This window comes from Homarus americanus, unplaced genomic scaffold (assembly GCF_018991925.1).
Source record: "Homarus americanus isolate GMGI-L3 unplaced genomic scaffold, GMGI_Hamer_2.0 scaffold56564, whole genome shotgun sequence".
NCBI classification, from domain to species: domain Eukaryota; kingdom Metazoa; phylum Arthropoda; class Malacostraca; order Decapoda; family Nephropidae; genus Homarus; species Homarus americanus.
Genome location: NW_024727250.1, coordinates 7533 through 21986, shown reverse-complemented (window position 1 = coordinate 21986; position 14454 = coordinate 7533). Strand labels below are relative to the sequence as shown.

The 14454-nt window shown below is 41.7% G+C and overlaps 1 protein-coding gene across 1 annotated transcript; it reads right to left on the bottom strand.

Annotated features, from left to right (window-relative positions):
• Positions 1 to 407: 407 nt before the first annotated feature.
• On the bottom strand, positions 408 to 7720 carry LOC121865814 (CAD protein-like). Its single transcript, XM_042365375.1, has 3 exons — positions 7670 to 7720; positions 1224 to 1385; positions 408 to 593 (listed from the first exon to the last, which is right to left on the bottom strand). Exons 1-3 carry the CDS (start codon positions 7718 to 7720, stop codon positions 408 to 410), a joined length of 399 nt encoding a protein of 132 aa, XP_042221309.1.
• Positions 7721 to 14454: the final 6734 nt, after the last annotated feature.

Below are 14454 nucleotides of genomic sequence, written 5' to 3'. Positions count from 1 at the left end.
GAATTGTATTAAGGATTGACTGTCAGTGTGAGCTGTTCCTATGGTGTTGGACCAAGGTCATGCAAAAGGCTCCTTCATTTTGATTGCCAGAGCTCAGCAAGTAGAATTTGTATGTTTTGCATAAGTTTTTGACCATTCTGAATTGATTTCTGCAAGATTTGTTTTGGCCGGTGCTGGCGTGTCATTTAATAATAATATCTTGCGGCAAATTTACGGGTAAAAACACGTTTGTACCTACAGTACTTTAGACCAACCACTGAAAAATAAAATTAATGTGCCCTATAATGGTGAGGAGGAACACACCAAATATTAGTGATCATTTAATAATTTAAACATACAATAGGAACTTTTGTCTATACTGTATTTAAATTCTAAAAAAGTGAAATACAACATAATTAAATAATAACTCAGAACATATGCTTACCGTGATCTGTAGCAAAGCAATCAATCACATCTAAATTATCCCAGAGGGCCTTCTGGTCTTCTTTTGAGACAAGCTTCGGTCGTACCTCTCCCTTTGACCCTAAGTACTCAAGATCATCCGACGTCAGGAAGAGATGATGAGGACACACCTCACATGTCACTGCCATTCCCTGATACCATTGAAAACATGATATAATTTATATAGGGCAAGACTACATAATGTAACTTAGATTACAAGCTCCATGGGAGTAACACCAATGCTGTATAGTATCAATAGTTAATGCCACCTAATGATGAAGATACACTAATAGGACTTTTTTTTTTAAGGTGGGAGAGGGGTTGAAGTAACAACCATCTTAAGTATAACAAGGCAAATGCCAAGGAGTTTAGGACATTTTTAGCTTTCTTAGAGCAAGCTTGTTCCATGAATGCTGACTATCTTAGTCCATGCATACAGGGTGAGGAGGGTCACCTGGAGATCTCAATGGATACTGGCCTTTATGCTGCTTGCTGACATCATGACAAAGGTGTCTGATGGTTGGTCATGACCTAGCCTGAGACCTCAAGGTGGCTGAAGCAGAAGATCTCCAGGAATTATATTGGTACAAATTGGTGGATATCTATCTGTCAGTCTATCTATCTACATCTAGTTCTTGGTTTCACAAGCTCATTAATAACAAAATAAAAAAACCTGTCAGTTCAAGAGGAAGTTTGTAACCCCAGTAACCCCTGCTATATCCATACCAATCTAATGTTATGCATAATCTTTCCTGACATTGTACAACAAACCTCTAAATTACCTTGTCCTTAGCAGAACGTATGAGAAGAATTTCTTCCCTGAGTGCAACATGACAAACATGAACAGGGCAAGCAGCAAGGTGTGCCATCATCAGGGCAGCAGCTGTGGTCCGACCCTCAGCATGAACACAAACTGGCACATTTGATGGCCATGATTCAAAATGCTGAAGGAAAATAACTGATATTAAGAAAAAGAAATATTATATTACAGTACAAAAAATGTAAACATTTCAAAGAATGATATGGGAATACAGGTACAGTACTGTACACTCTAATTCTAAAGTCGTGGTCAGCCACACAGAACTTACAACAGTCACCTCCAGCAATGAGGAAAATCATAAATTTAAACTATACAGTGGCCCCTCGGTTAACGAGCGCCTCGGATAACGAGATTTCGGTTAACAAGCTACCTTCCATAAGATTCTTAACTTCAGTTAATGAGCAATTCCTCGATTAACGAGTTTCTTACGAGCTGACCTGAACATGTTTTCGCTTGCATTTGGCGGTCCACCAGCTGTAGTATTAGTCCGCCAATACAGTAATCGGTTCTAGGGATTAAATTCTTTACCATTTTAACAAATAACAGGAAGTTTATACTATTCAATAATTTTACAAGTTTAATATTAAATTTTTTAGTAATTTTAACAATTATTGAACATAATTGAAGGTAATGAAACTAGTTTTATGCGTGCCATCCAGCCTCTCAACACACCATACAAGCGTCAGTCTTTGTGTCTTTTTAGTGGAGGTAACATCTTGCTTGAGACTCTCTTCAACTAAATGCTTTTTTCTGTGTTTCCAAGCAAATTATTGGTCATTTTGAAATTTATTTTACATATTGACAATATAAAATGCAGTGCAGTGTTGATTTAAAGAAAATAAACTTGAATTACACCAAGAGAACTAGAATTTTATGGGTGAAATGGCGCCATGGGGTGACTACTCTTCCACCCCAATGCCTTCTCTTCTCCCTTCTCCTCCACCCCCATTCTAATTCCCATCATCATCATCATCCAGGAGCCTTCTACATACACACCTCAAAGTAAGTGTACTTTTCTACCTTTTTTGTTGAATTTAGGCAATTTTCGGTGAGCTGGAACCAATTACCCAAAAACCCATTGAAACAATGGTTTCGGTTAACGAGTTTTTCGGTTAACGAGCAACCTTCTAGAACGGATTATGCTCGTTAACCGAGGGACTACTGTATAATGATATAAATAAATTAAGTTTAATAAATTTTGAATATCCAAATTAAAATAAAATAAAATAAAATATTACTTTCAAAATCACATGTGGAAAAGTACCCATATTGCAGTTAAAAAATTTCTTCATTCTCAAAAGTCATTAGTGTATGTGGCATGCAGCTGTCCACATCTTTAGTCCCACAGTGTATACATCCTAAAAAAAAAAAAATAGTTCATATAAATGGTAATTACAGTATATTAATGGAAGCCCCAACATCACCATTGTTTTAAAGCCATTTTCCACACTTTAACCCTTTGAATATTATGTTTACATGTGTCCCCCAGGAGAAAGTAATATGTTTGATCCCAATAATCCATTTTATAACATGCCAGTGTGGAACATCCCATGAATATCTGCACACAAACTTTTTTATGTTCTTCCAGTAGACGTTTTAGGCCGTGACACTCCAAAGATCATTCACTCTCCCATAACATCCATCACTCAGAATGAGGGACTACTGGTTATGGCTTACCATAAGATATGCAATTTTATCAGTCATAAAACCAAGTAATTCCATCTACTGCACTAATTGCACCTCATGTCAGAAATTTTTTTTAAGTGATTTACGATTGACTAATTTATAAGTGAAGTGACTGTGATCCCATACAAATACACAAAGTAAAAACCCGAGGTTCTACTATACCGCAGTTCTAAATAATTTCACCACTGCCACACTATCAAATCCTCTGAAGATTAAATATGCTTTCAAAATACAGTACAGTAGAACGTTGATTTAAAGCAATTCAATTTAATATTTTTTATTTAAAGCGGCACCCACAATTAAGGACAATGTTTTAATTTATCTTTCCTATTTTGTGTGAGTCAATCTGGTGCATCATATTTTAAAATTCATGCCTAATGTTTCTATGGGCATGCTACACTGTCCTAAGGGCAAAGTTGTACTGTACAAGTACTCAAAATAATTTACTAAATGATAACTAGAATTTTTGTATAGTGCAAACTATAGCATGATTATATTAAAATTTAATCACTATCATATAAGAATTCCAGCAATGTAAATTGTATTCTCCCCAGTCACTTCTGTGACATTTTATAAACAAAAAACAAAAAACAAAAACTCAATCTAAAGGACATAAATAAACAAATAAATACCGTATATACCCGTGTATAGCACGAGTTCTTAAGACCAAATTTTTTGGCAAAAAGTTGGGGGTCGACCTCTATACGGGTAATAGTTTCGTTAGGTTGAAAAATATTTACCAGTAACTACCAGTAAACAATGGAAACGACGCACCAACTCACCACCCACTGTGAGTGTCGGTACAGTTGCCAGGGCAGATCTCTTGCGTCATCATAGCAAGCCAAAAGTAGCCAAATGCATGGTATGGTATGGTATGGTATGGTATGGTATGGTATGGTATGGTATGCACAGGAGTATGTAAAACATAAAGTATTCATTTTTAAAAGTTTATTTATGGATACATAAATTTTTTTTAATTAAATTTGAAACATCAATCTTTGTTAATTAAATTTGAAACAAAAGAAAAATACAATACCTTATTTATAAATATTTTCATTAAAATATTACATCACAAGTATATTTTACCTTAACTGTGCCTGAATGAATATATTCTCAGAAATAAATATGGAAATATAATATTTTTGCTGAAATGACGTACGTATTACAGTGGAAAGTGGGATAAAATTGTGACGAAAACAATGACTTTCACTTTCTTTCGTCGTTCAAAAGATTTTGCCGAAATCGCTTTTCGAATGGTTTTCAGTTAAAAACTGTTGTATTACAATAATATTCTATCCTAATTGACTTGAATAAATACTACGATACCATATTTCTGAATATTTTCATTAAAATCCATCAAAATCATTTTCCTTGTCATCATCTGCAGCACCAAACAGCTCCTCCCAGTCCTCTCCTTGAACAGCATCGTCATATGGATCACACCATCATCAGCCATAGGATCATCAATATCTTCATCCTCATTCACGCTCTCATTAGCCTCATAATCCCACAACAAGTCGTCTTCTGTTCCATCAAGAGCATTCGAAATCCCACATTTCTTAAAAGATTTCACCACAATTTCTGGTCTGATTGCATCCCAGGCCTCTACAATCCATTCACATAATGTTGCTAGTGATGGAGCTTGGATGTTGCCTCCCTTTGTGTATGTCTTATCGCCTTCTATCATCCAGTTGTTCCACTTCACTCTTACCGCATCTTTAAATGGTTTGTTTATGGAAACATCCAGTGGTTGGACAAGACTTGTTAATCCACCAGGAATCACAGCTGTATCAGTGTTTTCCTTCCTAATCCCAGCAGTAACACTGTCAACAAGATGTGACCGAAACATATCCCACACAAGAAGACTTTTTTCTTTGCGCAGTCCCCCTGGTCTAAAGTTCAGACTTTTTTAAGCCATATTTGTATGCCGCCTTCATCCATCCATCCTTTCTCGTGCACATGGATGATTAAAAAAATGCTGTCTGACTTGCAACACTGTTGGTAGGGTCAGGTGGTTCTAACGGCACCTGCCAGGACCCGGTAATCAAATTTATAACAGTGTCTAACCTCAATTACTGTAGTTTATCTGATGTAGGCAATATGAAGTAAAAAATACCAGTTAAAGTGAGAAATTGGAAGAGAATAATTAAGAAAGATGTCGTTGGGCTATTTTTGGTAGGGCTGAGGGAGAGAGTACCAGCTGTTTGGTCTTTTTTGGCGGGAGAGTCACGCAAATAACCGTAGTACTGGTATTTGTTTGGTGTCTTCTGTATTTTTAAAAATGAATACTTGTAAATTAAAAGTACCGTAACATTGTATTATATACAAACTTGTCATATTTCTGGAAAATAAGAAGCAAGAAAATAGAATATACCGGTAAACACAATTTCAACGTACGCTAAAATTAAAAGCTGCTTAAGAAGGGCCGAAGCAAACACAAAGCCTCCTCGACCAGGGCTCTGCCGTATCAGCTAGACGGTACACGTGTTTTTCGAATCGTTTTCAGTTAAAAAACTGTTACATCACAAGTGAATTAGGATAGAATATTATTGTAATACAACAGTTTTTAACTGAAAACCATTCGAAAGGCGATTACGGTAACATCTTTTCAACGAAAGAAAGCGAAAGTCATTGTTTTTTCGCGTTTTTCATGCCAAACCCAAAAGTATCCACAAACCTTCTAATGCAATGATGTAAAAAACTCAAACATATTCGGAATTAGCGTGGCCGATAGACAAATAATCCAACCCAAGCAATTAGATTTTGAAAACTTTTGCAAAACTGTCACTCCCTATTGGGTAGTGGACCCCTGCATATACTAGTGTCATTGTTTACGTATATGTTGAATAATCTACAATGAGTGCCATGTAATGTACCACCAGTAATGTTGTGAGTAAGAGTAAAGAAGAAGGTACTGAGTTTGCACTAAGCCCAGGAGGTGAGCCTGGTAATTATATGATTATTACAATATCTTTCCCCCATTGATTGCATATTAATAAACTTGTTTTTAAGAGTACTTTAGGTGTATTCATTTCTCCCACAGTATTTTACCTTTATTTCCATCCAAGTGACTTGATACCAAAATTACCATACTCACGTGCCTAGACCCTCGACCATGATACCAAAAGAATGACCATGCTACCAAAAGAATGACCATGCTACCAAAAGAATGTCCAGGCTACCAAAAGAATGACCATGCTACCAAAAGAATGTCCATGCTACCAAAGAATAGGTGACAGAACTGAGTAAGAGTAAGAACTAAGAGAAGTAAGTAAGATGAGGGAGGTGTAGAAAAAGAGAGGAAACCGGCCCCCTCACACCCCCCCCCACCTTCCCATCAGCTGCTCCCATTTCACGTCCCATAATTTTAGCTGTGTTGATTTATGAGCGTTTGTTTTAACATAATACTACAAAGAAACAATGTTTTGTTAATTCTAGGAGATGGGTTGAGGGGCATCTTGGTAGACTCTCAGTCTTTTTAGTATTTTGTGTTTCTCTCAAGTACCAAACTAAATTATTCCATTAAAACAACACTTCAATTTAGTGCAAATTTGGTTTAAAGCGACCTCTCTTGGAACATATCGTGTAATATCGACATTCTACTGTATAATTTGTTTATCACTGTGCCCATCACTGTTTTCAAATTAGACAACAAGACATGCATTTTTCTCATATGTATTTTGATCGTACACCTGGCAAAGGAAGCGAGTGAGTGACCACTAGTAACTCTCTTCGCTCCCTGCCATATTTCACTTGATTTACTGTTATTATTATTATTTACTGATATAATAATGCTTAATAGTGATTAATCATGGCATTGTAGCCAGGATAGACTTGTCACTATAGCCACCAGGCTACTGGGGCAAGCTGTGAGGTGTTTTGGTTGTTTTTCAACTTGTATTTTTGGGTAGATTTACGTAAATTTCTTCATTTATTTTTACTCGGCTACATGCACACACCATCCTACATACATAGTGGAAAAATGTAAAAGAAATAATTGTCCTATGGGCAAAAATGTATCGGGAGGAGAGCACAGAGTGTAGAGGGCGGGGAGTGTTAGTAGGGAATCGGAGTCCCAGCTGGTCTTCGTTACTATGGTGAAGCAGGGAGTGTATACAAATGGCAACCGTGTTAAACTTTCATTTGGCGTTTATTTACTGATTTGGCAGGAGTACAGATTTTTTTGTTGGAACTTATTTATTGATATTATTTTTATTTATTACCCACATTTCCTGGTACACCCACCTCTTGTTTTACGCGGGGGTTATGTTCTTGAAAAACAACACTTAATTAAAACATGCGTAAATTAAAAAATGTTCCCATAAGAATGCATGGAAATGGTACAGGTTAGGGCAGGGGTGGGCAAAGTGCGGCCCGCGGGCCACATTTGGCCCGCCAAATTATTTCTGTGGCCCGCCACTGCATTTGGCAATCAGAAAAAAAAATTCTTATTAATTACAGAAAGGACAATTTTGGAAGTTGGGTGGACATAGCAGCAATACTGGCTCGTCGCTGTTAACCTGTGGCCCGCGAAGTGTGCCACCATTCATGAAGTGGCCCTCCATCAAAAATAATTGCCCACCCCTGGGTTAGGGGAACCATCATATACCGCACAGTGCTCTTACTTAAACCAATCGTGTAACCAACCTCTGACACACGCTCTCCTCTCTGAAGGTGGGTGATTACAATTAATTTCATGTCCGTTACGATTGTTTTTCATGCCTTTTTAGCTTTAGGCACCTCAGAGGAGGCAGATGGACGTTTTCCAGACATGGTCAATGGGGAAAACAGGGTTTAACACTAAAAAGGTACGTGATAACCACACAATGCAAATGAGAGCACAGGGAAAAAGTAGTGCTGGTGTGAACTGAGAAAGTGATACACGGGAAGCATGCTGGACGTCATCACAGTTGTTGTACAGAATACTTCATTATCATCATTATCTTCATTATTAGTAGTAATAATCTTTATTATTACATTATTTTAATAATTATTATTATTAATAATTATATTAAAATCCTTCATGTTTATATGACTGTGATTTTATAGTAATAACTTACAAGCACCTCACCAGGCATCACAGGCGATCAGGCGAATACACGCGGCAAAATTAAACTGTCTTGACCGCGTTATTTCAAAAACAGGTGCATGTAAATTAGTCTTTGGTATTAATTGAACAATTGCTTTATTCGAAAAATGCTTAAATCAAAGGCGAGTTACCTGTACAGTAAGTTTTTTATTTAATGAACTAATTTGAGCTACCCCTTTCCGTCAAATAGAAACTTCCTAAATCAATTTAATTTAATTTCAATTGTTTATTCCTTGATAGAGGAAGCGGGATCCTAGTGCTGTCACTAGGTACCCCTGCACAATAACACCAGAAGCATCTGGCAAGTGTCACAAGTATATACAGTGGTCCCTCGGTTAACGAACACAATTCGTTCCAGAAGGTCGTTCGTTAACTGAAACCATTATTTCAATGGAGTTTTGGGTAATTGGTTCCAGCTCACCGAAAACTATATACAAAGTTAAAAAAAAATGCAGAAAAGTACACTTACTTTGAGGTGTGTACTGTATGTAGAAGGCTCCTGGTTGATGATGATGATGATGATGATGATGATGATGATGGGAATTAGAAGTGGGGGTGGAGGAGAAAGGAGAAGAGAAGGAAGTGTGCATGAAATAGAAATCACCCCGTGCCTGATGCCGCCATTTCACCCATAAAATTTTAAGTTCACTAGGTGTAATTCAAGATTATTTTCTTTAAATCAACACTGCACTGCACTATATATTGTCAATATGTTAAATAAATTTCAGAATGACCAATAATTGTACAGTGATCCCTCGGTTAACGAGCGCCTCTTAACGAAATTTCGGTTAACGAATTACCTTCCATAAGATTCTTCACTTCGGTTAACGAAAAAATTTCGGTTAACAAATTCCTTACGAATTTTTTCCAACATGTTTTCGCCTGCATTTGCCTGCTCACCAGCTGTAATATTTGTCCGCCAATACAGTATAATCGGTTTTAGGGCTTAAATTCCTTACCATTTTAGTAAATATCAAGAAGGTTGTACTATTCAATAATTGTAAAAGTTTTATATTAAATTTTTTAGTCATTTTAACAATTATTGAACATAATTGAAGTACAGGAAACTAGTTTTTTGCACGCTAAACAGCCACTCAACACACCAAGCTTGGCGTCAGTTTGTTTACCGGTTCAGAGGAAGGAACATCTTGTTTGAGACTCTTCAACATGAACGCTTTTTTCTGTGTTTCCAATCAAATTATTGGTCGTTTTGAAATATATTTTACATATTGATACTATATAGCGCAGTGCAGTGTTGATTTAAAGAAAATAATCTTGAATTACACCAAGTGAACTAAAATTTTATGGGTGAAATGGCGGCATGGGGTGACTTCTCTTTTATCCCTATGCCTTCTCTTCTCCCTTCTCCTCCACCCCCATTCTAATTCTCATCATCATCATCATCAACCAGGAGCCTTCTACATGCACACCTCAAAGTAAGTGTACTTTACTGCATTTATTTTTAGCTTGCATGTAATTTTCGTTGAGCTGGAACCAATTACCCAAAAACCCATGGAAACAATGGTTTTGGTTAACGAATTTTTCGGTTAACGAGCAACTTTCTGGAACGAATTGTGCTCATTAACCGAGGGACCACTGTACTGTAAAAAGGAAAAAAATACTCTGTGTTCAAGAGACCCACAAGCAAGATGTTTCCTCCACTGAACAGAGACACCAACTGAGGCCTTGGTGGGTGAGTGAAGTGGCTGATTGGCGCACCATAAACTAGTTCCTTGTACTGCAGTTATGTTAAATAAGTGTTAAAATGACTAAAAAATTTAATATAAAACTTGGAAAATTATTGAATAGTACAACCTTCTTGATATTTACTCCAAATTTAACGAATGTAAGCCCTAGAACCGATTTCTGTATTGGCGGACTAATCTTCCAGCTGGTGAGCAAGCCAGAGCATGTCGAAACATTTTCGTAAGAATTTCGTTAACCGAATTTTTGTTCGTTAACCGAATTGAACATTCTTATGGAAGGTAATTCGTTAACCGAAATTTCATTAACCGAGGCGTTCGTTAAACGAGGGACCACTGTACCACTGTGGGTGATTAGAGAGAGAGTGGAAAGGAGTGGTAACATGCACCAGTGTTGCAGAGCGATAAGCACAACTTATCTTTTAATTCGCCTCCATGCAGTCACACAACAAGACCCTCACTGGATGCTTATTGTCTTAAATCCCATGTGTGTGTGTGTGTGTGTGTGTGTGTGTGTGTGTGTGTTTTGAGCTTGCCAAGCACATTGTAGGATTTGAAGAAGCTAATGAGTTTGTTCAGGAGTCAGGTGGTCAGACACTTACACAGCACACACACATTAGAAGCAATACTAAACCATTGTCTTATAACATTTTACATTATAATTTTTATTTTACAATTAATTGATACATGATGCCTCGACAAGGCTACTTTTGCACTTAGACAACTGATCCATGAATAAACCACGGCATATGGAGTCTCATTATACATAAGTTATGTCATGAAGCTTTGAAACTACAACCACATAAATTATCACAACCTGTACTCAAATGTACTAAGTTAATTACTAAAGTTATGTATGGTGCAAAATAATGGATGTTTTTACTAAAATTAATCGCTATCTTACAAAAATTTCAGCAATGCAAGTTATATTCTCCTAAGTCAATTCGGTGCTTTTTATAAGCCAAAAAAATAAAACCTTTCATAATCCTTGAGTAAGCCTTAATCTCCCCCTCCTCCAAGCCAGACGACAGAGAAAGGTCTATGGGCAATAAAAATTGACCGCAACCCCCCCCAAACGGCTAACTCCCATGTGTGTGTGTGGTTGTGGAGGTGTGTGTGTGTGTGGAGTTGTGTGTGTGGAGTTGTGTGTGTGTGGTTGTGTAGGTGTGTGTGGTTGTGGAGGAGTGTGTGTGTGTGGAGGTGTGTGTGTGGGTTGTGGAGGTGTGTGTGTGTGGTTGTGAGTGTGTGTGTGTGTGGTGGTGTGTGTGTGTGTGTGTGGTTGGGAGGTGTGTGTGTGTTGTGTGTGGTGGAGTGTGTGTGTGTGTGTGGGGAGTGTGTGTGTGTGGTGGAGGTGTGTGTGTGTGTGGTGGAGGTGTGTGTGTGTGGGGAGGTGTGTGTGTGTGTGGTGGGAGGTGTGTGTGTGTGGTTGGGAGGTGTGTGTGGTGTGTGTGTGTGTGTGTGTGGGTGTGTGGTTGTGGAGGGGTGAGTGTGTGTGTGTGTGTGTGTGTGGAGTGTGTGTGTGTGGTTGTGGAGGTGTGTGTGTGTGTGTGGTTGTGGGTGTGTGTGTGTGGTTGTGGAGGTGTGTGGTGGAGGTGTGTGGTAGGAGGTGTGTGTGGAGGTGTGTGTGGTTGTGAGGTGTGTGTGGTTGTGAGGTGTGTGGTTGTGGAGGTGTGTGTGTGTGTGGTTGTGATGTGTGTGGTTGTGGAGGTGTGTGGTGGGAGGTGTGTGTGGTTGTGAGTGTGTGGGGGTGTGTGGTTGTGGAGGTGTGTGGTTGTGGAGGTGTGTGTGGGGAGGTGTGTGGTAGGTGTGTGGTTGTGAGGTGTGGATGTGGGAGGTGTGTGGATGTAGGTGTGTGGATGTGGGATGTGTGGTGAGGTGTGTGGTTGTGGAGGTGTGTGTGTGGGAGGTGTGTGTGTGGGTGAGGTGTGGGGAGGTGTGTGGTTGTGGAGGTGTGTGGTTGTGGGAGGTGTGGTTGTGGAGGTGTGGTTGTGGGAGGTGTGTGGTGGAGGTGTGTGGTTGTGGAGTGTGTGTGGTTGTGGAGTGTGTGGTTGTGGGGAGGTGTGTATGTGTGTGGTTGTGGGAGGTGTGTGTGTGTGGTTGTGGTTGTGGAGGTGTGGTTGTGGAGGTGTGTGTGTGGGAGTGTGTGGTTGTGGAGGTGTGTGGTGGAGGTGTGTGTGGTTGTGGAGGTGTGGTTGAGTGTGTGTGTGGTAGGAGTGTGTGTGGTTGTGGGAGGTGTGTGTGGTGGAGTGTGTGTGTGTGGTTGTGGAGGTGTGTGGTGGAGGTGTGTGTGTGGAGGTGTGGTTGTGGAGGTGTGGTTGTGGGAGGTGTGTGTGGTGGAGGTGTGTGTGTGGGGAGGTGTGTGGATGTGGAGGTGTGTGGTTGTGGGAGGTGTGTGGTGGAGGTGTGTGTGGAGGTGTGTGTGGTTGTGAGGTGTGTGTGTGGTGGAGGTGTGTGTGGTGGAGGTGTGTGTGTGGTTGTGGAGTGTGTGGTTGGAGGTGTGTGTGGTTGTGGTGTGTGGTTGTGGAGGTGTGTGGTTGTGAGGTGTGTGTGGTTGTGGAGGTGTGTGGTTTGTGGTGTGGTTGGGGGTGTGTGGTTGTGGAGGTGTGTGGTTGTGGGTGTGTGGTTGTGGGTGTGTGGTTGTGGAGGTGTGTGTGTGTGTGGTTTGTGGAGGTGTGTGTGTGTGTGTGGTTGTGGAGGGGTGTGTGTGTGTGGTTGTGGAGGTGTGTGTGTGTGGTTGTGGGGTGTGTGTGGTTGTGGAGGTGTGTGTGGTTGTGAGTGTGTGGTTGTGGGGTGTGTGGTTGTGGAGGGTGTGTGTGTGTTGTGGGTTGTGTGGTGTGTGGTTGTGGGGGTGTGTGTGTGTGGTTGTGGAGGTGTGTGTGTGTGGTTGTGGGAGGTGTGTGTGTGTGTGTGTGGGTGTGGGAGGTTGTGTGGTGTGTGGTTGTGGAGGTGTGTGTGTGTGTGTGTGTGGTTGTGGGTGTGTGTGTGTGTGTGTGTGTGTGTGTGTGTGTGTGTGTGGTTGTGGGTGTGTGTGTGTGTGTGTGTGTGTGTGTGTGTGGGGGTGTGTGTGGTTGTGGGTGTGTGTGGGGTGTGTGTGTGGTTGTGGAGGTGTGTGGTTGTGTGTGGAGGGTGTGTGGTTGTGGAGTGTGTGTGGATGTGGGTGTGTGGTTGTGGGTGTGTGGTTGTGGGTGTGTGTGGTTGTGGGGGGTGTGTGTGTGTGTGTGTGTGGTTGTGGGGGGTGTGTGTGTGTGTGTGGGTTTGTGGGGTTGTGTGTGTGTTGTGGGTGTGTGTGTGGTGGTGTGTGTGTGTGTGTGTGGTTGTGGAGGTGTGTGTGTGTGTGTGTGTGTGTGTGTGTGTGTGTGTGTGTGTGTGGGGTGTGTGTGTGTGATGTGGGGTGTGTGTGTGTGTGGTGTGGAGGGGGTGTGTGTGTGTGTGGGGTGTGTGTGTGTGTGTGTGTGTGTGGGTGGGGAGGTGTGTGTGTGGTTGTGGAGGTGTGTGTGGTTGTGGGTGTGTGTGGTTGTGGAGGTGTGTGTGGTTGTGGAGGTGTGTGGTTGTGGAGGTGTGTGTGGTTGTGGAGGTGTGTGGTTGGAGGTGTGTGGTTTGTGGAGGTGTGTGGTTGTGGAGGTGTGTGGTTGTGGGTGTGTGGTTGTGGGGGTGTGTGTGTGTGTGGAGGTGTGTGGTTGTGGAGGTGTGTGTGGTTGTGGAGGTGTGTGTGTGGAGGTGTGTGGAGGTGTGTGGTTGTGGGTGTGTGTGGTTGTGGAGGTGTGTGTGGTTGTGGAGGTGTGTGTGGTTTGTGGTTGTGGAGTGTGTGTGGTTTGTGGTTGTGGTGGTGTGTGGTTGTGGGGTGTGTGGTTGTGGGGTGTGTGGTGTGGGGTGTGGATGTGGAGGTGTGTGGATGTGGGTGTGTGGTTGTGGAGTGTGTGGTTGTGGAGGTGTGTGGAGGTGTGTGGTTGTGGGGTGTGTTGTGTGTGGTTGTAGGTGTGTGTGTGTGGTTGTGGGGTGTGGTTGTGGAGGTGTGTGGTTGTGGAGGTGTGTGGTTGTGGAGGTGTGTGGTTGTGGAGGTGTGTGGTTGTGGGTGTGTGGTTGTGGAGGTGTGTGTGGTTGTGGGTGTGTGTGGTTGTGGAGGTGTGTGTGGTTGTGGGAGGTGTGTGGTTGTGGAGGTGTGTGTGTGTGGTTGTGGAGGTGTGTGTGTGGTTGTGGAGGGTGTGTGGTTGTGGAGTGTGTGTGGTTGTGGAGGGTGTGTGTGTGGTTGTGGGGGTGTGTGGTTGTGGGTGTGTGGTTGTGGGTGTGTGGTTGTGGTGTGTTGGTTGTGGGTGTGTGGTTGGGGGTGTGTGTGGTTGTGGAGGTGTGTGTGTGGTTGTGGAGGTGTGGTTTGTGGATGTGTGGTTGTGGGGTGTGGTTGTGGAGGTGTGTGGTTGTGGGGTGGTGGTTGTGGGTGTGTGGTTGTGGGGTGTGTGGTTGTGTGGAGGTGTGTGGTTGTGGGGTGTGGTTGTGGAGGTGTGTGTGTGTGTGTGTGTGTTTGTGTGTGTTTGTGTGTGTGATGTGGAGGTGTGTGGTGTGTGTGTGTGTGTGTGTGGGAGGGTGTGTGTGTGTGGTTGGAGGGTGTGTGTGTGTGTGTGGAGGTGTGTGTGGTTGTGGAGTGTGTGTGGTTGTGGGGTGTGTGTGTGGTTGTGGAGGGTGTGTGTGTGTGTGTGTGTGTGTGGTTGTGGAGGTTGTGT